General features: G+C 44.4%; 1 protein-coding gene across 3 annotated transcripts in view; it reads left to right on the plus strand.

Moving 5' to 3' along the window:
- The window catches only part of NDST2 (N-deacetylase and N-sulfotransferase 2), an 82,609-nt gene that overhangs the window by 51,777 nt on the left and 6,000 nt on the right, over window positions 1–24,832 (plus strand). For 2 of the 3 annotated variants that reach the window (XM_026851245.1, XM_026851247.1), the window contains 8 exons: window positions 5,177–6,577; window positions 13,894–13,981; window positions 14,166–14,320; window positions 15,809–15,994; window positions 16,405–16,533; window positions 21,553–21,735; window positions 22,524–22,620; window positions 23,932–24,055. In XM_026851245.1, coding sequence (XP_026707046.1) covers window positions 5,585–6,577; window positions 13,894–13,981; window positions 14,166–14,320; window positions 15,809–15,994; window positions 16,405–16,533; window positions 21,553–21,735; window positions 22,524–22,620; window positions 23,932–24,055 — 1,955 coding nt within the window. In that variant the 5' untranslated portion in view covers window positions 5,177–5,584. Of the gene's footprint in view, window positions 1–1,913; window positions 2,048–5,176; window positions 6,578–13,893; window positions 13,982–14,165; window positions 14,321–15,808; window positions 15,995–16,404; window positions 16,534–21,552; window positions 21,736–22,523; window positions 22,621–23,931; window positions 24,056–24,832 lie in introns of those variants that run through there. The other variant, XM_026851246.1, reaches the window with a different exon arrangement.

Here is a 24,832-nt window from a genome sequence, read left to right on the forward strand (position 1 = left end):
CTTACTGCATGTCTGTGCTGAAAGAGGCCTATCCTTGTGTGGGGACTTGCCAAAGCAGAGCAGAGCGCTGGCTGGAGGATGCAAGCCTGTCTGCCGGAGCAGCATGGTCACTGTTAGTGGTTCTTGCCTCTTTGATCTGAGTTTTGTATTCCTTGGGCAGTCTCTCACCACAGGATTTGACTGGCAGTGGGTGCTAGCTGAAACACATGCCCAGAGCCCAAAAATGAGCTTGGCTGGCAATTACATTACAATGTGGTTGTAATTTCCACAGTAATTTTTTTTTTAAATCCAGTATGTGGAATACAACCAATTCTCTGGAGATTCTGCTCATTCTTTTGCCATGTGGCTCACTGTGCTCTGCTGACTTTACTTGCCAGGTTCCCCACCTTCTTGAGAGAGGTAGACTGTACATGGAGGCCTGGCAAAGCAGATACCACCACAGACAAGGGAGGGGCTGTGGTGTCTAACAATCAAGCAGATTAATGAGGAATTGTGTGTCATGATGACACCATTAAAGTGGAATGGGTTGGAAAATCAATCAGATTCCTTCTCTGATTACTGTGTAACTCAATTACTGCAGTCCCTCTGGGGCCCAAGGCAACAACCCTCTCACAGGAAGTGCCAGAGAAAGACCTCTGAATTAGAGCTGATCTGGACAAAGACATGATCCTGCTGCTGTGCATTCCAGAAAGAGGAGTTATAGTATGAATAATAAAAAGGACTGGGGAAATGTACTTGTGGCACTGGTTCTTGGGGTGGTAAGACCTTCTGTGGCTCAGCTAGGAAGAGAGCTTGGATGACCGAAATTCTTGATAAAGGTGTCAGATGACACCCCATTATCTTCCACGTGCCTTGGCATGAATGTACCAGCAGCCCCAAATACATATATTCTGTTCATTGTTTTGGATAAGAGCTGGTCTTGAGCATTTGTACTGATCCCACAATAATTTCCAAGCATTGGAAATATCTGGGGATCAGACATTAAAACCACACAATTCTGATTGTTATCTTGCTTTCATATCACATAAGTTGCCATGTGGCTTAGCAGCTGATAATTCACAAAATGGTTTATGTTTCACATTAACACTGTATATCACGAGGAAACAGAACATCTAAGTTTTATAAAGCACTTGTCTTAATGCTGGTGATTTGTGAGATAGGTGACCTTACAGCTGATGCTCTCTCATGTAGTGTTACTTTTCTGGCAGGGTGGGAGCCTGCTGAGCCTGCATCCTTGCACTGATGAAATACTTCATCCTTGCTGTGGGTTCTGACTGCTGCCTCTTGCAATTATCACTTAGGCAGTCCTGACAGGAGTTTGGAATGGACCTTAAGTTATCTATAAACTTGGGGGGGTTGTGTTAGATTCCAAGCAGTTTGATCTCAAAAGAAGACACAGGTATTTTCTTTTCTTTTAAGAAAGACCATTTTTTAGTGAGGATTTTTCCCCCCCCTCCTCTTTCTCCAGTATAGATCTTTCTGGGCTTTCTGTTTTGGATATGGGTCATTTCTGACAGCTCTCTCACCTTTTAATATAAATTTAGGTTGGTATATTTGTTTTGTTGCTTTTTTATCTTTTCATTTGAGCCTAAACCAGCTGATGTGCTCCCCAAAGAGCTAAATGCATATACCGTGCCAGCTGGCATGCCCTCTGGCTGTGAAGCCTTGTTAAAGAGATCAGAGCTGACAGATTCTTGAGCAGCAATCTGATACAGGCCTTTTTTTTTTTTTTAATTTGCTTTTTTGAGCTCATCCATGTAACAAATGGGGGCTTGTTTGGGAGCTTCCCTAGAGGCTTGAATGGAGTCATTGTTATCAGAACACTGCTGTGTTTCAGAATTGCCCAGCAAAGGGGGTTCCTCTCCTCTTGCCCCTCGGCTGGTCACTGCAGGTGTGGCAGCCTAGCTTAAACTGTGGTTTCATCCTTACTCTGCAGAGTAATTCAGTTGTCTTGTGATTTTCATATTTAAACTGATAACCAGAAAACTGAAGCTACAGCTCTGTGCAAAATAGAGACTCAGTTCAACACTAAAATGAAGTTGGAGAGGTGAGTGAGTGTAACCAGGGAAGAGAAGTGTTTTCTGGGTTGATGTTTTGGGGGGTGAAGAGTTGTAAGAGTAGTACAGTACTTTGCCAGGCTTTTGTACAGATCAGATTACTCTCAGTTTTCTTACTGTTACCGTGGTGTTTAGATTTACAAATTCTACCCCAGAAACGCTTACAAATTTCTGTAGGAAACACATGGGCTTCTGAGCTTTTTAGTCCCTCTTTACATTATTTTCTCCTACAAAAACAACTTCTTGTCTAATACATGCTAAGATATGAATCTTTGAATCCAAAATTAGTCACTTTTATCCAATGAGATTGAAAAACAAAAGAATGTGAGCTATTTGGGAAGACGCTCTTTTTGCTATTTTCAGTCTTCTCAGTCAAAATCGAGTATGTAGGAATCTGAGTTGAATGTTTTGCATGAATTTGTTGCAGAGGAGTGGAATGAAGACCACACCTCATAGCAGCTGGTACGCATGGAGCTGTACATATTGTGTCTTATGTTTCTGTCTAACCTCTCTCTGCCTTGGTGAATTCTGCTGCCACTGGCTCCTGCAGTGTGACTTTGGAGCTCTACTGCCAAGCATGAGGGTGGTAACATCCCCAGGGCCTTCCTTGCAGAGGCATTGAGATGGGAAAGGCTCATTGTGGAGGTGGAAAGGTAATTTTTGTGGTTGCTTTTGAAAGGTGACACGTTTTTGGGTATTATACTGATACATTGGCAGTCCCAGTGTATCACTGGGACTGATCTTGAACTGAAATTACAAGCCATAGCCTGCACTCAGTCCAGAGTCATGCATTCAGAATCAGTTGTGACTTCAGTAACAAGGAAAAAGCTATCTGAATTCGTTTTTTTACATCTTCCCATAGTAGTTTCTCCCCTTCTCTCGTCCTTTTTCCATTAAAAAGTTAACAGTATGTAGAGACTAAACAGAGATGATAGGTCATCACTGTTGAAGAAAACACAGCTTGTTGTCACTGCCTGAGCTGGATTTCCAGAGCCAGCTCTGTCATTACAGAGGGCCATTTGGGAATGGAGACTCAATCCATTTGGAGTCTGATGAACAGAATTTTTTTATTTTATTTTTTAAAAATCTTGATTCATCTGCTGCCTTGTAGTGTGACCTGCAATAAGATTTACTGTGTCTCCGTTTCTCCAGTGGAAAATCATTTCTGTAATATACTTTACATTTACAGTCTACAGCTGTTCTGAAGACCTCATCAGGGCTAAGGTTTAATTGTGCACTACACAAGCCAATCCCTGCTCTGCTGAGCTTACAGCATAGAAGTTATTTGAGATATTAATGATCATTGTAAGGCTTGTGTAAAGAGCACTCTGACTCTTTTCCATCTGCTGTACAAAGTTAGCAATATTTTATCTCTTTATATAAAATCTGCTTGGGGTTTGTTTTTTTTTTTTTTTTCCTGCTTCAAGCTGCACCAGCAGTTTGGAAAACAGTCTAGTTTTAGAGTGGGACTTTTGGCCTCATCTGTGAACTGATATTTTCCCTGACTCAGAAGGATTTTTTTCTGGTTAGTAATACACATTACAAAATAAGCATCTGTCTCAGAAGTAATTTCTTTTCTGGTAGAGCAAAATAAGCATCTGTCTCACAGTAGTTTCATTTCTGGTGGAGTGAGTTGTTAAAACACTGACTTTCTAAAAACTTTGTCTGAAACTCATGGACAAATTAGTCTAATATTCTTTGCTTTATCAGAATTATAGTAACAAAAAGGCTCAAAAATGAGAGGAATGGAGAAAGGATGAAGAACTGTTTTGGTAGTACTTTCTGTTACTGTTGCTCTTATGCCTCCTGGTGTTGTAAGGTGTGCCAGTTGAGCAGGTGGTTAGAGGGATTGTGTGTGGTGCAGCACATGTCTGCAGGAGTGTGGGTGTGTGTGTAAGAAAGGTTTTGAGAGAAAAAAGTTTTTTGAACTTTTACAGGGAGCTTATTTTGAGCATGACTGACTTGGTGAGCAACATCTGGTGTTTAGGCTGTCCTTGCACTCTGCTGGGAGGGGCAGCAGGTGTTTCCCCAAAATGTGCCCATATCCCAAGTAATGCACACCTGGGTGTTGTTGCTGTAGGTAGGTCACACTTCTGGTAAAGGAGAGAAAACTACACAGTGATTTTATTTTTAAACCAAGGAGCAATTTAATTACTCTCCCTGGTGTTTATGTTTTAGATGGCTTGGTGTTTGTTGGCTTTGTTGAGCATTTTATCCTGGAAAAATAACAACATATGGTGAAATAGTCTGCTGTCATAAACACAAAGCGGGAGGTGAGAGAGCTTCATAACAAGAAGCTTTCACGTATTTGAGATCAACCCAAATTTACATTGTGCTGTTGGTGATGTAAAACAGGCTTCATGCTTTTCAGTGGCGTATAAGGAAGGTGAGGAAGGTTTCAGATGTTTCCTCTCCAACTGCTGCTGAATCATTTGGCAACAATTAAGTGTGCAGTGTGTGGGCAGCCTGTAACCCCTGGCTCTGTGATGCCTGAGGGACGATGCCTCTCCAGAGCTGTGTTCTGAGAGCCTTGGAAGAACATGAGTTTCCAGGACAAGTAGGGCAACCTCATAGAGAGGGGTAGGAACCATGGAAATCGGCAGTTGTAGAGCAAGAGAGCTGGTGGGAATTCAAGGCATCCCGATGGGTTCAGGGCAGCCATATCCTTAAGGTCTGGAAAGTCAGTGACAAGGACTTGGACACATCATCATTAATATGAGAACAGGACAAGACAGAGAATGTGAGGGCTCTCTCTTCCTCATGTTAATTTTGAAATATAAACTAGAATAAAAGGGGTTCATGTTTTCTGTTCAGTGGCATAGAGAGAAGTGCAGGAAGGCCAGGTACACTGGCTCTGTTTGCTCTGTTGTGTGAGAATCTCACCCAAGGCAAACGCTGAGTCCCTGTGCACTCTCAGGACCTTTCTTCCAAAGGCCATTACGGTTGTTCTGCCAAGCTCCTGCACAAATGGTGTGTGTCACTTCCCAGGGAACAGGTCTGCCTGCTGACAGGCGAGTGACACTGCCCACCTAGCACCTGCTGATCCTGCCATTTCATCTCAAACCCATTAAATGCCATGAATCCATACCAAGAATTTACTTTTTCTTTTTAAATTGCAGGATGCAAAGAGAAGGTGCCATCATGTGAATGTGAAACAGCTAAATGAGAAACAGGACACCTGGGAAGGCTGAGCTGAAACTACTTGTGCACAGGATGACAGACTGATTTGTTGTTGGAGACGAGATTCAGGAAACCTCGCTCCTCCAAAAGACTTTCCTGAGAGAGAGAGGAGAGGAACAGGAGGAAGCACACAAGAGAGCGATGGGAATTGAGGGCCATGGTTACTTGAGATAAATGGCAGATCCCTGGGATTCTAGCCTTGTAGCTGTTTGCTTTAGCTTTGTCTCTCTCTGCAGCTGCTCACTCTTTTTTGTGAGCTGCTGCTGGGTACTGCCACGGCGGCACTGGAGATTTCAAGAACGACGTGGGTGCAGACTGTGAGGAGGGGCTGGGCAGCCCGCCTCACCATGATTCAGTTGTGGAAAGTAGTGAGGCACGTGCGACAGCTGGAGCTCCACAGATTGATCCTGCTGCTTATTGCCTTCAGCCTGATCTCCATGTGCATCCTGGCTTACTACGTCACTAACAGTCCCAAAATCAAAGAGCCACCACCCCTGCCCTTCAGTGACTGCAGCAACCAGCACCGGATCTTGATCCCGCCGCAAGCCAGCTGGAGGCTCACAAAATCTGTGGACACCTCACGCACAGATCCTGTGGTGCTAGTCTTTGTGGAAAGCATTTACTCCCAGCTGGGGCAGGAAATAGTGGCTATCCTGGAATCTAGCCGGTTTAAATACAGGACAGAGATCGCCCCTGGCAAAGGGGATATGCCCACCCTGACAGACAAAGATAGAGGACGATACGCTCTTATTATCTATGAGAACATCCTTAAATATGTGAACCTAGATGCTTGGAACCGAGAGCTGCTGGACAAATACTGTGTAGAGTATGGAGTGGGGATTATAGGCTTTTTCAAAGCCAACGAGAACAGTCTGCTCAGTGCACAGCTCAAGGGTTTCCCCCTTTTTCTACATTCCAACCTAGGGCTGCGGGACTATCACATCAACCCTAGTGCTCCCCTGCTCTACGTCACCCGAGCTAATGAGGTGGAGCAGGGTCCCCTGCCTGGTGATGACTGGACAGTGTTCCAGTCAAACCACAGCACCTATGAGCCAGTGCTGTTGGCCAGCACAAAATCCTCGGAGTCCATTCCTCACCTGGCCACCCACAAAGCGTTGCATGCCACTGTGGTGCAGGACCTGGGTCTCCACGATGGGATCCAGCGTGTTCTCTTTGGCAATAACCTAAATTTTTGGCTGCACAAACTCATTTTCGTGGATGCCATTGCCTACTTGACTGGCAAGCGCCTCTGTCTCACACTTGATCGCTATATCCTAGTCGACATTGATGATATATTTGTGGGAAAAGAGGGCACTCGCATGAAAGTGTCTGATGTAGAGGTAAAATCCCCAGAACAACTAGAGGCCCCAGACAAATTTCTAGTTGTGTGGTATGCCAGGAGAGTCAAGGTTGCATTTAATTTGAGTGTAAGAGTTGATTGCTGCAATTGTTTTCATCTTAAACAGAGAAATAGCCTGCAAAGGTGCTGAGGCACCATATGTGGTGTTCTCAACAGTTGTGCAGGTTTAAGTGGACCATTTTTCATTCTGGGACCTGTAGCTGGGCTCTCTGAATTTAAGAGCAGGATGCCTGTGGTGGTCTGTCCTTTCTCCTCTTTGACATAGGAAACTAGCGTATGTAGATTTCCTCTGTCAACCTATTTGTAGCTATAAAATCTACCATTCAAAAGGAAAAGGCAAATTGTGTTAGCATAGAACAGAATACATTAGAAAAACTGTATGTATTGTATTATTTTGTATTATGATATGTATAAACTGTATATATTATATTGCAAAACAGTAGGCCAGGCCAGTCCATGTGGTATAAATTGCTGTAGCCTATGTTTTAGCCATCTAGTTTTTCAGGACATAACTAAATTGGGAAAAGAAAGCTTTTCTCTCACCCTTTGTTACAGCCCACTCATATCCTCTACCAGCAGCCCCCATCCCTGGGCAGAAAATATCCAAAATTCACCAGGGAAACATTCTCAGACCAAGCCTTTATGTGAGTTGTCTCTATGGCCTCACGATTGGGAAAGAGAGATGCCATCTTTGTGATCTTCTTTCCTTGGCAGTTCCTTAAGTAATACAGTGACCTGTTAGGAAAGGATGTGGGAAAGACACAGAGAGATTTTGTGGAGGAGAGGGAAGCGAGACAGGCAAAAGAAAAAAAAACAAGTAGGAAGAAAGTAAGAAACTAAGTGCACCTTCTACTTATCTGTGTCCTTGAAAGTATGTGATAAAGTGTTATCCTAAGTCTATGATATGTGTACCTATGCGTCTTCACAGAGCCAAGACTTGCCTTTGTATCTTCCCCACCAGTTCTGGTTTGTAGCCATTGAGGCAGGGCATTGCTTGTTCCTCCAGGGTGTGTTGAGGTTGTTCCCAGAGTTAGGAGGCTCCTGGTCTCTGGATTCCCATTTAGCACTTGCCCTTAGATAGGTTCTGGATGGAGTTCCCTTGGTGCCAGCCATGATGACAATAAGCCTGTGACAGCAGCTGCCTTAGCATGTTTCCAAAATGACTTCACGGTAAAGCACCTTTTTGTCTAAGAGCACAGAACATTTGAGACAAGGATATAAAACAAAATGTTGTTGTACATTTGCATCCCCTTACCTCTACTGAACCTCATCCATTACATATTCCCAAGAGCACTCTTCCACCTCACTAGGAGTCGTACCACCTTTTCTACATGTTTTATGTGACCATGCAAGACATATCTCACTTCATCTCCATTTTTTCAGGTCTTTGAGATTTTAAGTTCTGCTTCTGATCCAAGAAAAGCTCTTGCATTCTGTTTGGAGCTAGCTTTATCTTTACAATTCATTTGAAGCTGCATGCCTGAAGCAGTTCTAATTGCATGCTGTTATTTGTTTTACTTCCTTCATTCTTTAGAGCCACCTTTGACCATAACTCTCAAAGCAAACAGGTATAGAAAAATGTTTCCAAGCAGGCAGGTAGGGAAAGATGGAGCAGTTCCATATAATACATATTTAAGGAAAATGCAAAAATTTTCTGCATTTCACTGCAGTGTTCCTGTGTTTTGAGGTGCTGAAATGCTTGGAAAGATTTTTTTTTTTTGAAGGATCACAATCTTACCTTGTTCCTAATCAGGCACTGCAGCCTGTAGTCCAAACTGGCAGAGATTCTCACCTCTGTAGTGTCTGTGTGGGTTACAGACCCATGTAAGAAAACAGGAGATAGGTGGCTAAAGCTCTTGGAAACAAAGGCTGCTCTAGTGATGTTAAAAACAAACCCAGACAAGATAATTCCAAAAGATGCTTTGTTTGGGTTTTAGCAGGGTGAAATGGAGGAATAATCTGTGATCAGTAAACAGAGAATCTCAGGCAAAGCAGATAAAACCCAGATTTATCCATTTAAAAGAAGCTCTATGCAGAGCCATGAGAGGTTAATGAATTTTATTTTTTTTTAAAGCGAGAAATAACTACATGGATTTGTTGATAGCCTCGCGTCGTGGGGAGAGAAGGAGATATAATAGTGATAGAACAGCTGGCATTTTGTTTGGCCTTTTATATGAAAGCTCTGTTTCAGGGCTGTTATCTCAACACACAGGTCCTTATCTTAAAGCTCAGATTACAGTGGTCAGGGTAGCGGTTTGAAGATTGGATGTTGTGTGAAGGTATAAAATTGACCCTGCTGTCCCAGTGAGCCTGTTTGACATATGCAGGTCCACATTCAGAGACCTTCCCAGACAAAATGACTATTAAAAGAAAGCGCTGAATACAATTTGATTGAATGCATGCCAGTGGTAGATGTCCTGCATGAGGGGAGAAATGTTTTTATTTGTGATGCTTAAAGAAGAGCTGAATAGCTTTCTTCTTTAACAAGAAAGAAAGGAATTGTGCTTGCTTTTACTTTAAAGTTGATAACTATTGAGTTCCTGTTTCTGCTGAAGGCCTGCAGCAGGAGCTTGCAGTCCTCAGTTGCAGCGAAACCATGGGAAGTTGCACAAGGAAAATGTTTTTCCCTTGTAAAGTTTACCAGAAATTTGAGCTGCACTTAATTAACAAAACAAATTCTCTGAGAATCCCTTCTTTTCTCAATTATTCCACATTCAGTCTCTTCTAAAATCATAATCCTTGGAATTTACCAAACCTCCATGGAACTAGCCAACAAAGATGAGCCGTTTCTAATGCAAACGGATCTGGCTCTTATGAGCCTTCCTGGTCGTCTTTAGGTATGAGGAAGGAAGATTAAGTAGATCAGTTTTTGCCTCTTTTGCTGGTAATCTCTACAAGGGCATAAATAGTGAGCAATCATTGCTAGCAAGCCTGAAAGCAAGCTAAGTGAAAATCAAGGACAGTCATTTAATTTTGGGTTGTGAATGCTGAGGGTGGGAGAGAATCTAGGGAGGGTGGCTGTCAGCCATTGCTTGCCTTTCTAAATTGTAGCAAAAGATCTTACCTGAAATGAAAATACTCAGCAGTTTCTAACTCCCTGATTCTAACATTGTAGGGTGAGGTAGAAATACCAGTACCATGGATGCTTTCTTTTTTGACAGCACTGTTTTGAGTTATGCTGGTGCTACTGCTGTGAGCTGTAAGAAAACTGCAGAAAATCCTCTTGAGAATGTGCTGCCCAGTGTTCACAGGGGCAGTTTTTATGAAGAAGGTGTTTCTGCAACATGTTCCTAGTATACTTTGCATGAGCATTTGAGAAGAGGCTGTCAAAGGAATCTGCTTTCTTCTTCCATTTTTTATCATCTGTTCCTCTTCATTTTCCTGGACTCGTAGTATCCTTTCTTCTCAGCATCAGACTCTCAACCTTATTTCTCCCTTTTGTCTCTTTTTAGAGGGATGTGAGATAGGGGAGGTAATATTTAGGGTTATCTCTTCAAATACTTTCAGAAGTTAAAAATTACATAGCTAAAAAAGCAGAGTTCCGTGAAGGTTTAGCCCTGTATTACTGTTATTCTAAGGACACCGTGCCATCTTAGAAGAGGATTAGGTCCTAAAGAAGCAACCTAAAGACTGCAGAATCAGGGTGCTGTGGCTGCCTCTGATTTCTTCCTCACTCCTGGAATTTTAACCCCAGTGAGAGAGTTTTTGTCTTTCTCTGGATGGAATCAAGAACTTGTAGTGACTGTTGAGTAAATCTTTGCAGATCCCATCAGTGAGATGATACAGTTTTTTCAATGTGTTGCAACAAAAGACATAATGTCTTTTTCCCCTAACATTTGCTTAGACATAAATATTTATCATAATTTGAGATTATAGAAAAGCCTTTTTCAAAGTGATGGGCATTGAACATGAGACTGAAACTTAGACCTTTTTTTCCATTGTGTCCAGAAATGAAGATGTCTCAATTGGTCCTGCAGCCTGGCTGCCCCAATTAAGTACTAAAGACCTCCAGAAATACAGGTTGTGAGTTGCAAAGAATGTTCTCTGGTAGACTGTGACAAGCATGAAGCGGGTCTGGACTTCATGTGGCTTATGAGTTCTGGTGGCCAGTGCTGGGAATCTCTTGAAGATCCCATCTGTTCCTTCCTGGGGTGAGCCTTGCTGAGCTTCAAGTAGGGAGCTTAGCTGGGGAAGGGGCCTTTCTGGGTTGGGGGTTTGGTGGCATCTTGGAAGGGCTTTTGGAATGGAAGATCGTTAGAAAATATTAAACAGAAATTCTTGGAGGGATTGGAGGGGCTGTGTCCCTCCAAGAATTTAGGGGGGGTAGCTAAAATGCTAGCCCTCTGTCCTGTACCATGTGAGCAACTAAATTTCTCAAATATGCACATGAAGATCTGTTTGTATCTGGCTATTTTATATCTTAATGGATAGCCTACTCCTACTCTTGATTGCCTTTCATTTAAGAATCTCAGAGCACATTATGGATATAAATGAAACGCCACTTGAGTCACCTGTAAGACATTATTAGTACTATCATTCATCCTACTTTATAAAAGAGAAACAGTGCAGCAGAGGTGTCAGAGCAGAGAGAAATGCCATCTTCCTGGCATTTTCCCACATCCGTATTGTTTCACCTTACTACAGCTCACAGACCTCTTTGAACCAGTGTGCTAGAGAACAGTGAATGCATAATTTGTTGAAACAAATTTCCAAAGATCTTACTTGGCACGTTAGTCTCTTTTATTCTGTGCAGGAGAAATATATTTCTTCAAACCTATGCTATGCTACCTTATGGATTTGGTTGTGAAAAGGACCCAGCATCGGCAGAGGGGTGGGACATGATTGGCAATAAATCTGTCAGAAAAACAGGACTCTCTGAGGCTCCATATTCTCAGAATTTCTGGGACCTCCGCAGTTCATCCCTGGTCCCTCCCCAGACACAAAAGATTTCTTCCTGCTGGAGCAAGGCTCTTGGGGATTTATCATCAGACAGATGTGTTGTTATGGTAACCCCAGACAGCCTTTACATCTCCCTCTATGCAGAGGAATGCTAAGCCTCTTAACTGCTGTCTTTCCTCCCTCCACCTTCCTACCCAAGCTGGAGGACCTGGATGTGCCTTTCAGGGCAGCAGAGAGAAGTGGTGAGGCTTGGGGACAGCTCTGGAGACAAGAAAAGAAAGTGGCACTTTCCCATCTTAAGATATTGGGCAGTGTATTCAAGGTGCTGGTCCCAAGTTTGATGCAATATTGTTATCCATCTGGTCAGGCAGATGCTTCTCGGTATAGAGAAGCACAGCTCTCCGTCTGTGCTCCCTGATGTGTAGGATGAGTTCCAGTGTCTTACCAGGGTTATGTGAGGGGAACTTGACCTCCCATTGCCTATTGTGGATCTTGTGCAGCAAAGGAGGCTTCAGCCATCAGTGCTGCTGGCATGTCACCTTTTAAAAGCACTACCTACATTTGTGATAGGTTCTGGAGATGTTGTGTGTCATACATTGCTCAAAATACAATCCTTGCGTGAGGACTGGGGTAAGGATGTGGTAATAATGTGGCCGTGGAGGAGCTGGGATCTTTGAAATTTGTTCCAGGCTGCATTTGATGTCACTGTTGTGTGGATGTGGGGAGGAAGAACAGGCAATTAGGTACATCTCTAGGGTAAAGTCTGAAAGCTTGGTTCCCTCAGAGAGAGCATTGAGAGTGTCTGCAGCACTGCAGAAATAATCTGTCTGCTTTTCCCACCTTGCCGTGTGTGAGAGGTCATGGGCTGGCTGCCTTGGGAATAAAACCTCTCAGCTTCTTTGCTCAAAGGTAGGTGGGTGGGTGATTGAAGTAACTTACAGAAGTCATCATTTTAAAATTAATGTGATGATCAGTGTTTGGTCACTGTTTTGAATTATTAGTGACAGCAGTGATTAAGTGATAGGTGTCAAGGCTGATCCCTGAACTCTCTGAACAGATCCCTGGTGTCAAGGCAGATCCCTGAAGAGACTGAATGAGAGTCTGCATTTGTGAATGCACTTTGACCACTTAAGGAGCGGTGTGCCTAAACAACACCTATAGAATGTAAGCCATGTGAAGGCAGCATTGTAGTGCTCTTTTGTGCTCCTTGAGGCTGGGGAAGGGCACCTGATGCAGAATGATCTGCCTTTCTCCTGCACATTTTGAAAAGTCTGTATGCTTTCCCCAGTATTATCTATGCTTGTGTATTTGCATCTACCCCAAGTCTGCTGTTAAGAGGTCATCGCCTTCACCTTGGTGTAGCCACCAATCCATTGCTTTCTTAGAAAAGCTATTAAAATCTAAATAACTGCATCTCTGTCACCTGCCATCAGCCCTCCTACCAGGCCCATATTTGATTGAGAGCTTCTCCCATAGGGAGCTGCACCAGTGACACTTTCCCCGAAGCATGCAGGTAGCAGCAGAGCGTGCTTCTCAGGGCATTTCTCTCTTTACTGCTTTCCAGAAGAAGAAATTTGACTGGAATTAGTTTGTGTCTTGTCTGTGACATACTGAACCTCTGGGTTGTATTTTTTTTTCTGTCACAGCTGTGTTGTCTTACTCTGTACACTGCTGCTAGACCTTGGGGTTTGTGGCACAAGGCTCCTTCCCTTTGGCTATAGCAATTATTTCGGACATATAAAGCAGACACAAGTGAGAAAGTGAGAACCTGTAGGAGATGTGATGACTGTAAATGTCAGCTCCCCCGAGTTTTCTTTTGAGAATCCAGGAAACTCCTGCTACAAAAGATTTTGTCACTTTCAAGGGACACAGAGCCAGGGATACCTCCCTGCCATGGCAGGGCTCCTTCCCTGGGTAGTTCTGCTAATCCACCTTTTCTCTCTAAATACAAGCCCCCTCCTTTTGCATCACTTAGTTACCGTTCATGATCTTAGTGACTTCTCTTCCTTCTCCTGTGTACCATGTGCTGTCCCAGTGAACACTGGAGAGGAAGGGAGTGTTGAGGTTGCAACCTGGAAAAAATAAGTGGTCTGTTGCTTGGAAGTGAGATATACTGTCCTTTTGCCTTAGCACCAGACACTCTGGGTCCTTCACACTGAAGTGGAGAGCATTATCTGACTGTGGTTTTAAAGTGGTATCATTTAGTACAGCAGGACTACTTCAACTAAAGACTCTGTATGTCAAGCACTTGGTTACTCTGCTTCACTCCACAGGCAACAATGCCTTAGTCCCATCCCCTGTGATACCTCTTCAGACTGAACTGGGCACCAGTAAGGCACAGAGAAATGTTACAGAGCAACTGAATATGAACATTTCTTTTTCCTTTCATTCAAACAGGCTTTACTGAGCACCCAGAATAAGCTAAGAACTTTAGTCCCAAATTTCACCTTCAACCTGGGCTTCTCAGGGAAATTCTACCACACAGGTAAGCCCCTGGCACCCCCTTGGTCCCAGCACCTGTGTACAGCCCCAGTGTTCACGTGTGTATGCATGCATAACACATGAGAGAGCACATGATTTTCTGTTGGCACAACTCAGCATTGCAGGGGATTAGCACTGCTTTGAAACGTTGAGCCCCTCTTCTGCCTTTTGTTTTGCACTTCCTGTAGGTACAGATGAGGAAGATGAAGGGGATGACATGCTGCTCAAACACAGGAAGGAGTTCTGGTGGTTCCCTCACATGTGGAGTCACATGCAGCCTCATCTTTTCCACAATGTCACTGTGCTGGCTGAGCAGATGAAGCTTAACAAACAGTTTGCTGTGGTAAGGAGCATTGCAGATTATTTACCTTACAGTACTAATTCTTCTCCTGGAATAGCTGTTTGTACCCTGCTGAACCCAAATACTAGTCTAGTAACTCAGCTCCATTTAAGGAGGGTAGTTCTGAAAGTTTAAATTGGTGCATGGCTCCTGCTGTCTTCAGGCAAGAAATACCATTCCCATGCCTGCCCGTGCAGTGGGAAGTGTTTCCTGGCACCTGCATGGCCCCAGGCAGCTCCGCTAGTTCCAGGGTGCAAATCCCAAGGCTCTTGTTTGCTGAAGTGTGAATTTGTAGCATTACCATCCAAATGCAGTTAATTTATAAACTCTGGCAGTGAGAAAGCATTTCCTTTCTCATTCTTATTCACAAAAGTTTTGTAGGGAAGTCACCTGGTTGGTAGTATAAAATGCTCTATGGCTAACAGCCCTACATCTGGCCTCCCCAGACAATGCTGAAGGAAGTTACTTATCTAGGAAGTCCAGAGGAAATTCCCTGAGTTTTGGCAGAGAAGGGAGAAACCTTGAACATCCTGCATTGCTGGAACAATGTCTGATGCTTACAGCCCAGAGTTGAATATAGCATACATGTTTCTCTGAAAAGAAGTGTCCTCTTCACCTCTAGTTTGGTGCTTTTGATGGTAATCCCCTTGGGAATAGCAGGCTGCTGTTTTGTGTTCCCATGACACACACAGATTAGGAATGATCTTGAATTCAGAGCACAGTTGCAGCATTATAGAAACGGTTTAGGCTCCTCCTTTTCCTGGTTAAACAACAGTACAGTCTTTTGCAAAGAGAGACAAAGCACAGACCACAATTACACATATTTAATGTAAAACAGGCTAGCAGTGAGAAGGAGAAGGTTGCTGCTTCATTTAGGGGCTCTGGTTTTATTGTACACGACCAGGGCAGAGCTGTCATCATTCATATTGTTACCAGAATCACATAGCGGAATTAAAAACCATGAAACTCAAATATTTCCTGTCATTTTAGTATAGCTCCAGGCCCCATATCTTTACCCTCAACAGTCTCTTGCTTCATGTCTGCTTTTCTTTGAATTGCTAGAGACAAGACAGAGCCCAGTCGTCATCTTCCTTTCCGTCATTATATTAAGGAAATTTTGTTTTCCTCCTTTAGTGACTCAGACTGTGGGAGTCAGATGTGTCTGTCACTTAACAGCATTGATTAGTTTGTAGTAACCAAGGAACCTGACCCGAGGCTTGTGAATTAATCTGATTTGTCACACCTGCAAGCTACAAGACCATTCTTACAGCAGCTGTTACCAGTGCTGGACATCCTTGTTGATATAAAATCACTCATATTTCTATAGATGCATAAAACAAGAAGTACAAGCAGTATTTCAAGTTTCCCAATCCATAGAATTTTCATGTTACTCTGTCAACTTGCTCTGACTTGGAGTCTATTGCTGAATATGATCCTTATTAAGGATATTAGTTAAATATTGAATGATTGAGCTGCATATTCTGCTTCCAGGAGCATGGGATTCCCACGGACTTGGGCTATGCCGTAGCCCCTCATCATTCTGGGGTTTATCCTGTCCACACACAGCTCTATGAAGCATGGAAATCTGTGTGGAGCATCCAAGTAACGAGCACAGAGGAATACCCACACCTACGGCCTGCCCGGTACCGGCGTGGATTCATCCATAATGGAATCATGGTGAGCACAGCTGCGTGAGCAGAGCCCGCTTTCCTGCCCAAGGGACAGCCTTTGAGCGACCTGCATCAGAGACATTAATCTTAATATCACCAGTGTTTCCAAAATCATAAAGTCAAGCAAAGAGAAAAAACTTGGCTAAAGCCAGTGTCTGCGTTTTTCAGTACAATTCAGAGGTCAGTACTGAATGGGGCACAAAACCAAGCACAGCAAGCCTAAATTGAGATCCCACTGCCTTGTTTGCACTGTGATGAGTAAATGGTTGGGAGGAATATCAAGAGTCCTCTGAACCTATGTCACTGTGTCCCTTACTCCTTATGTTGATCCACAGAGTGCTGCTTTGACACACGTGTAGGTTCTGCTGCTGCTGCATCTGCCTCTTACCTAACTTTGCTTTTCTCTGATATTGCCAGGTTCTGCCTCGACAGACCTGTGGTCTTTTTACTCATACTATCTTCTATAATGAATATCCTGGTGGCTCAAAGGAGTTGGACAAGAGCATTCGTGGTGGTGAACTCTTCCTGACGGTGCTCCTGAACCCAGTAAGCTCATCTGAAAGGGGAATCAGTGCACGGGTGTCTCAGTTTATGTGTGTGATGTGGGAAAGGGCTAGATCTTATGGGAGATTGAGTATAACCACTCATCACGGTGTGGGTGTCTCCACTGTCATGCTAAGGAGATGTGAAAAAGAGGGCCAAGGACGTACTTGCTAGTTAGTGCTGCTTTGCTTTACACTCTGCCAAGGAAGCATTAGTATCGAGTGTTGACAAGTATAACACTCCGTAGATAGAAACTAGCAAGGGTGACATGCTGAGCATGGCCCACCGTAGCGTGGGTGTTACCTAGGCTGCTGCGTCTTCATGAATCATAAGTGAAATGTGCCTTTGCTCCTTCTGTTCCACACACATCTGCCGCCTGTTGGCTTCTCTCCTGGCTCACTGATGAGTTTTGTTCAGAATAATTGCTTTCTCTGGGCTTTCATTATGAAGAGTTCTCCCCTTTCTTTCAACATGTGTACACTTGAAACAATTTCTGTGTGTAGCTGTTGCCCTGAGGGATTTTTTGAAGATCTGGATGTAACACAGGTGTTTCTTTCAGATGTTTTTCCCTTTCAATACTTGACAGTTCCATCAAGCCACCAAGCTAATGTAGTACCTTCAACACCCTGCAGTCCCTTCCCAGTTCTTAGCCATGGATGGAAAATCAAATGAGTTTCTCACTTCCCATTTAAAAAAACGGTCATTTTTAGAATATCCTGAATGGAAAGAATTGGGAGATAAAGCTTTGTAGCAATTTCCAACCACAGATCACAGTCCCTCACATTCCTGCTTCTTGGGTGCAGCAGGATGACATGCTGTTCATTTCAATTGTACAGTAACTTACTCAGTTTTCCACCTGAATTTTTTTCTTACTGAAGCTGATTTGGCACCTATTGTCCTCCCTTTCTCTGAATGGACATTGCCCTGCTGCATTTAGGTAGTGATTTTAGAATGTCTACCCCTGCCTTCTGAATAGAATGATGTTTAATCTCTTATTTTCCCCTGACTTCCAAATTTCTGTGTTCTTACTTCTCCTTCATACCTCTTTTCCACCAGTGCCTGAGTATGGGCAAGAAGCCATGCAAACAGATCTGAAAATAGGTTGTTTCTCACTGGTGTCCTAGGCGGGAACCCTAGAGTAACGGTTCCAGTCATTGAGTAATTGTTTGTGGGATTTGTCACGTAACATCAGTGGCTCTGCTTATCGTGATGTTTTCTTTTATTCTCTCCTTCTTGTGCATCTTGATTGCTGTGCTGAATATGCAGCTTTGGCGACTTTTAGTTAGGACTGTAGAAGCTCAGTGAATCAGAAGATCAAGCTTTTTCCCTCAGTGAGCTTTATTTTTTTCTTGACTCTTACTTTTCCTAGTGTTTAGTGCCTTTCTACTCCTAGAAGTAGAACTGTGATAGTGAAAAGATTCTTGCAATGTTGTCTGGGTATATCACACAGACAAGCTGTAGTTTACAAACAGGCCCTGTGTTTCTGAAGGTTAGCCAGTGACCAGCCCTGGCTTGGTGTGTGTGGTCTGCAGAAGGTATGGGTATGTAACAGCCCTAGCTCAAAAGCTGTAGGGGTTCATACTTCAGGTCTAGAAGCCAGCCTTCAGTCCCTGTCACCTGAGACAGAATTGTTATCTTTACACAGAACAACCAAATCTACCTGCTTAATGAAAGTCTGTAGTAAGGACAAGGCTATTCTTTGCATTACGTATGGCGCAATTGGTCAGCTGGAAAGAAACTGCTTTCTTTTCTGGGCTTCTCTTCCCATATGTTGGGTGAATTCCACCTTGACCCAGTTCATAATTGTCAGATCTTAAAGAATGCCTGCAGAAGTAGCCACTGTGAAAATGAAGAGCTCTCGGTTTCTCTAGGAAGACCAGTCGCCAGACTGTAATCCAGAGATCGCTGCTGGTCTAGGAGGCTGTGCCAAGGAATTTATAGAAACATAGTTTCTAGGGCTACTCATTAAAATTTATGGATAAGATGGTCAAAGCAGCTGGCAGTGATATGTAATCTAAAAAGTTTGGAAAGATCGTGCCGTAGTACAGGGTGAATTTATTTGCCAGATTTACTGTTGGCTCTTCGTGGTGACTTTTAAAACTATTTCAGGCACCTTCAGATGCTTCTGATGTTTACACTTTTGCTTTCTTTTGGCAGTGGAGCATTTGTCTCTCTGTGTCAACAGCGGAGTATTGTGCTCTAAGCTCCTCATGATTGCTCATGTTTGCACAGTGACTCAGTCCCTTGCATTCCACCCCTCTCTGATAGAGCCATCTCATGGACCAGATAGAAAGCTGGCCAGCCCTGCAGCCCCAGCAGTGATCCGTAGCAGACTTGGACCAGGCTCTTTTATTCCTTTTTGGTGCTTCCAGCTCCCTTTGAGTGGATATACACAAGTAGGAGTCTCCAAGCCTGTATGCATATGATCAGCTCCACAGTGCAAACAGAAGATGTTTGATCTTCTGACCTGAACGAGGTCTGATGTCAGGAAGGAGAATAGCTGTTGATGTTAGCAGACAGGCTGATCACTTCTCACAAACACTTTTGCTCACACTGCGCAGGCAGGTTACTGCTGTGCCCACAGCTGCTTGTTACATTTTGCAAGGATGCTCATACCCTCCTGGTTTCTGTATTCTAGGCTCTCTGTGACCTTTCCTTTCATCTTTCCTCAGCGTGAGGGAAGGGAAACCATGGCATGCTGACAGTGGAAGGGATGGGGAGAGGAGGGAGGTGTTATTACCAAGCCAGTCCCTGGGGTCACTGGGTGTGGATGGGAGGGAGGGAAAGATGGGAATTGAGTGTAGCTTATGTCAGAAGTAGTGGTCAGAGCTGTTTTGGCAGCAGTAGGTGTGATGAGGCAGAGCAAGCTGCCAGGCCTTGTTAAAACAGTGCATGTGTGTTACAGGACATGACTGCATGCTCAGAAGTACAGGGACATGGCTCTTAGGTTGGGCTTGTCTCATCATCTTCTAAATCCAGTTGCTTTGGACTGTTCGCAGGTGACAGCATTACCTGTGTGAGCCACTTTACTGAATGTAGTCAGTCTTGAGAGACCTTTGGTAACCTAGATCACATGCGGGCTTTTTTTATTCTGGAAATCTTGAAGGGGCCCCAAGTGGTGACTTGCATCCTCCATGCTGCAGTACTTGGTTCATGCAGCAAATTTTACCTCTGAGTGTTTCACTAGTAAGTAAAGGGATGACCCACCCTTTGCAGTCACACCACCTCGTGGTGTCTCCCAGAAATGGGGAGCAAAATACAGTATGAGATACATCCTTTGCTGCCTTACGTGCTTGGCCCTGCAGTTAGACAGAAGATCTTTCTGTCCTTTGCTCTGTGTTGTATTTAACACATCCTTTTTACACAATAGCACCAAGCATACACTGCTCTTTGAAGTGTAGGTGCCAGAGCCTGTCTGGCAGGGCCTCTCTGTCAGCTCAGTAGGAAACCAGAAGTGAAAAACTCACAGGCAGACAAACGTGATAAATCTTTTAACTGCACTTACTTTCCTTGTGTCCCAGAGTCCTACCACTTCTTTCTGTTGCCTACTCAAAGACCCTGGGGTGTGAGCACCTTATGGACAGGATTAAATTCATTCAGTGTCTTGGGGATGGCTCAGGCACAAAGAGCTAACATCTTGCAGCACTGAGACTAGTCTATGGTGACACTGGGCAGAAAACTGAATTCAGACCTCCTGAGTGCCAGCAAATGTCTTCATCCTAAGACCATCTGTTTCTGCTTCCCTTTTTTGCTCTTTTCCTACTGTGAGTGGAAAGCCATTCATGTCCCCTGCCAGGGAAGCCTGTTGTTGCCTGCTGACCTTACCTGGCATCATCAGGATTCAGCACTGAGCTGCGCAGCAGTATGTGCCCCTACTGTGACTAAGTTCTCTTCCCTGCACTAGCAAACACTGGGTGGGGAGTGCTAAATCACCCACATAGTCATTCTTCCATAGGCCTTAGTTGTGTTGCTAACTTCTAGCTGTGGTGGGGTTTAGTGTCTGGCAAAGTGCTGTTGTGTTACAGGCACTGGGATGCCCAATTCCATGGGACCTGTCAAAGCCACACACCAGAGTCAAGCTGACAGCAATCTTTTGCACTCTTTTCCAGAAGTTAAAATACTGAAAAACAGGCAGGAGGGAAATGTATGTGCTTGAGGAGAAGGGATGACTTGGCAAGGGAGAGACAGCATACCAGCTCCTGAGCACTGCAGTGCTGGAGGAGCTCCCATGGGTGCTCAGTGCCACTTTGCCCAAGGGTTTACATCCTCAGGCTTGGCAGGACATTTTTCAGGGGCTGCCTGTGCTGAAGGCTCTTGGAAGCTAAAACTTTATCAGCTGATGTCTGTTTCTACAACAGTGTCCCAGTGCAAGGTCTCTTTGCAGTCCCTGTTCAGATCCCCAGGTACTCTGGTTTGTAATTTAACATGTGAATTGCCAGTTGTTCTTTCACACTTGAGATGGCAGCTCCAAAGTGAATGAAAGGTGACAAGCTGTGGGCCTAGAAACAACTTGCTGTGAAAACTGTCCTTTGTGCCACTGTGCCCTGGCCTGCTCCCCTGCTCTATCAGGCACCACAGCTAGAGAGGTTGCCCTGGTTGTGCCTCAGGGAAGTGGAAGGGAAGCTCCTGTTCTCTCATGGAAGAGGCTTTGCAAGGCTTTGACTAGGAGGGAGTCACTGACTAATACTTGTTCCGCTAAATGTCTCAGAGCCACTTGAATGGAATTTTGAAACTCTTTTGAACTGACATCCAGGGCTCAGTTATCACGCCCCCACACCATTCCCAAGGGTTACTGAAAGGTTTGTATTCCTCCTCTCCTGAGTTCCTCCTGCCTTGCAAGTGCTGCATTTCTTTCATTTTTTTATCAGGACAGTGCTGTATCCTGGCAGATGGACATTCATCAACCCAGACAGCCAGGACTGTCTGAGATGTGAACAGCCTCTTGCTGACAGTGGAATCAAGCTAGAAGGAAACAGTGCTGTTACGTGATCTACCAGTATCCCATGTCTTTCCTATTTTCAGATCAGCATCTTCATGACGCACCTCTCCAACTATGGGAATGACCGTCTGGGACTGTACACTTTTGAGAGCCTCGTCAAGTTTGTGCAGTGCTGGACCAACCTTCGCCTGCAAACATTGCCCCCTGTCCAACTTGCAAAAAAGTACTTTGAAATCTTTCCCCAGGAGAAGAATCCCTTGTGGCAGGTGAGATGCCAGTTTTAACTGCTCCTAGTGGTTTTCCAAGAGGTATGTCCCACATTTGAAGTGTGGCAAGACTGCTGATCCAGAGCACAGAGGTGGAATGCATAAAGCTATTAGGTTTAACCTTTGTGGCTTGAGGCTGCAAGTGACAAATTACAAGGTGAAAAATGGGGAGTAGGAGCAGTAGGACACAGTCATGGTGTAGCTGTCTTAACTGACTGGGGGGCAGACTTGCAGGCATTGGGGTCATTAAATGGCTTATATTAGAGCAAGCTGCTGTGAAATGTTAAGTGTGCGAGGAAGAGCTCTGTTTGGTGCTAGAGGAGCTTGCAGGCATGTTAATGTGATTAATCTTAAGGTAATTTCACACTGCAGAATTCATGTTCATTAAATAAAAACATGCTTATTCCATTTTATCCCAGGGCAGCAGCTCTCTGCATGGTAACGAGCAGATGAAATTAACTGAAGGTGATAGAATTGTCTGTCTGCCAGAAGTTCACAGATGCTGAGCTGTACTATCCTGATGGCCCAGCCCAGCATGGCTACAGAGGGCAAGGACTGTGGTTAACACTCTCAGAGGGACTTAAGCTCCTGTGTCACTTTGCAGCTTTTGAAACCATTCCCTCATGTTTTTACTTAACTCTTCTTGATGTCTGGCAAAGCAGCTGTGTGGCTGTGAAGTGTTCTTCATATGTTAATAGGATTTTCCCGAGAGGACTGGCCTTCCAGCTTTTCCTCCCCCTTCCATTTGCTCCCAATGGTAATGCTTAATCCCATCACTTGTGCTGCAGAATCCCTGTGATGATAAGAGGCACAAGGATATCTGGTCCAAAGAGAAAACGTGTGATCGACTCCCTAAGTTCCTCATCGTGGGACCTCAGAAAACTGGTAATGCAAATGTTTTATCTAAAGAGAGATTGCAGCTTCCATCTCATTCCTCCAGAGAGGAGAGCTGGAAAGGTCTGTATTGTAGATCTGTATGGCTGCCCTTTGTGCAAGCTGCCAAATAGCTGCAGTGGACATTTCAGAAAATCTGAGATTTGTTCTAACCTAAACCTGGCAAGCCTGTCAGTACTTTGCACCCTGGCACTTTGCTTGGCTCAGTCCTGATTTGCAGAGAAAAGCCCTACCTGCAGAGTTGTGTTTTGGCTTTTCCATGTAAGCTCAGAGAAACTGTGACCTTTCTTAGTGTGTCACAAACATAAGCTGTCAGCAGGACTAAACACACATGCTTTAGCAAAGCTTACGAAGAATGCTTCCTAGTGCTTTTATTACAGCAGATCTGTGTACCACTGCATGCTCCATGTCACTGTCAGTGGGAGGCAGGGATCCTCTTTGTCTGACCTCTGTCATGACCTCTTAACTGCTGTGGCATTGTGGTTGGCAGTGACATGGCTGTATATACTGTATTGAAGAGTCCCTTCTAGTCTGAAGAGAACAAAATCTCTTCGGCTAAAGCCAAGTCTTCAAACCGGGGCTTTCTCTGTAGTGCAGTGAAACAGCAGCCGTGAACCATGCACAGCAAATGGTGATCCTGGCCTTGGGAGGAAGTTTGTCCCAGCCAAGCTGCTGTCTCCTGCCTGTGTCACTGTGAAGCTCTCTTGGTGAGTGCAGCATGAGCGCTCCTATATCATGGCCCAAGATGCTTGCAAGTAAGAAAACCCTTCTCTCACCTGATTTATTGGCTTGCTGGAGGCTAACAGCTGAGTGCTGAGCAGGACTATCAGGTTTGGCTGGGTAAAGGGAAAACATCTACAGCAGAGGCAGGCCAAGGCACCTCTAGCTGAATTCTCATCCAAGGACACTAATGTTGTCCCTAGCACATCTCCTTCCCAAACACATAATACTGTCCTGCAGTGCCCAGGCCACCTCCCCTCTGGCAGTTGTGGGTTCTGCCACAAGACAGTGGAGCTGTGCCACCGGGGAAAAAAAGACATGGAGGTAGCCAACATGGGTGACAGCTGTCATGCTGAGCAGATGACTTAAATCAGCTGCATGAGCTGAAATGTGGGATTGAACCACTCGGTCAAGTTCAGTCCCAAAGTGCTTGGTGTCACTGCTGTTGTAACCTGCATGAGTTAGCCACGCATGGTAGGAGTGTGCCCATCTGAGGACTGTGTGTCGCAGTGCAGATAAAGCCTGCGCTTTCAGCCAAGCATTACGTGTGAGCTGAGTCCTGTTAACTGGTTCCTGTTGCAGGCACAACAGCTGTACACTTCTTCTTGACCATGCATCCAGCTGTCACCAGTAACTTCCCAAGTCCATCCACCTTCGAGGAGATTCAGTTTTTTAATGGACCCAACTATCATAAAGGAATCGATTGGTAAGAACCCTGATGCATGTTATTCTGTGATAAGGTGCACCCATGTTGTCTTCTCTTGAGTCTTTACATCCACCTCAGCCACCTTAGTAGCTTCTCTATTTCTGAACAGCTGTTTTCACTGCTATTGCTCAGTGCATGTTCTCTGTTTTCCTGCTAACCCAGCTGCTTAGTCCCAGGAACAGGACAGGTGGTTTCTGATTTTACTCACTGGTCACCAGGAGATTTGTAGGCATGACTTAGCTTTGAAAAATCAGAGTCTTTGTTCAATGCACTACTGTCTTGAGGTTTCTTTTCCTTTGACATGCAGAACAGACAACAGTGTGCTCATTAAAAAATTCTTTGTGGTTTCCAAGTTCAGACACATCCTATGGAGGGGGCAACCTCCCTACTGTTGTTACGGGCCCATTAGACTTAGAGCTGTCACTGCCTTCCTTCCTCTGGCTCCCAGTGTCCACATGCATACCTTGGTCTTTACTTCTAAAAGTATGCAATTGTGATACAGTGTTTCCACCCAGTAGGGAGATTCTAGTGTCACTATGGCACTATTAATGCCAGTATGTTTCCAGGCAGATAAATTTTAAAGGTGTTCCTTGCTCAAAGCACTGCACTCCCTCATGCGTGGCTCTGTGTGGCAGTAAGGCATTCTGCTGAGGAATCTCTTTGCCCATGAGCTGTGGGAGATTTTGTCTGATCTTTTAGAGAACTGTTGAAAAGATACTGGAAGGTGGTTGGTATTTGAGTGAAATACTTGATTTGAATGTAGCATCACATGCAAGA

This window comes from Athene cunicularia (assembly GCF_003259725.1).
Source record: "Athene cunicularia isolate RWA chromosome 6 unlocalized genomic scaffold, athCun1 chr6_part1, whole genome shotgun sequence".
NCBI lineage: Eukaryota > Metazoa > Chordata > Aves > Strigiformes > Strigidae > Athene > Athene cunicularia.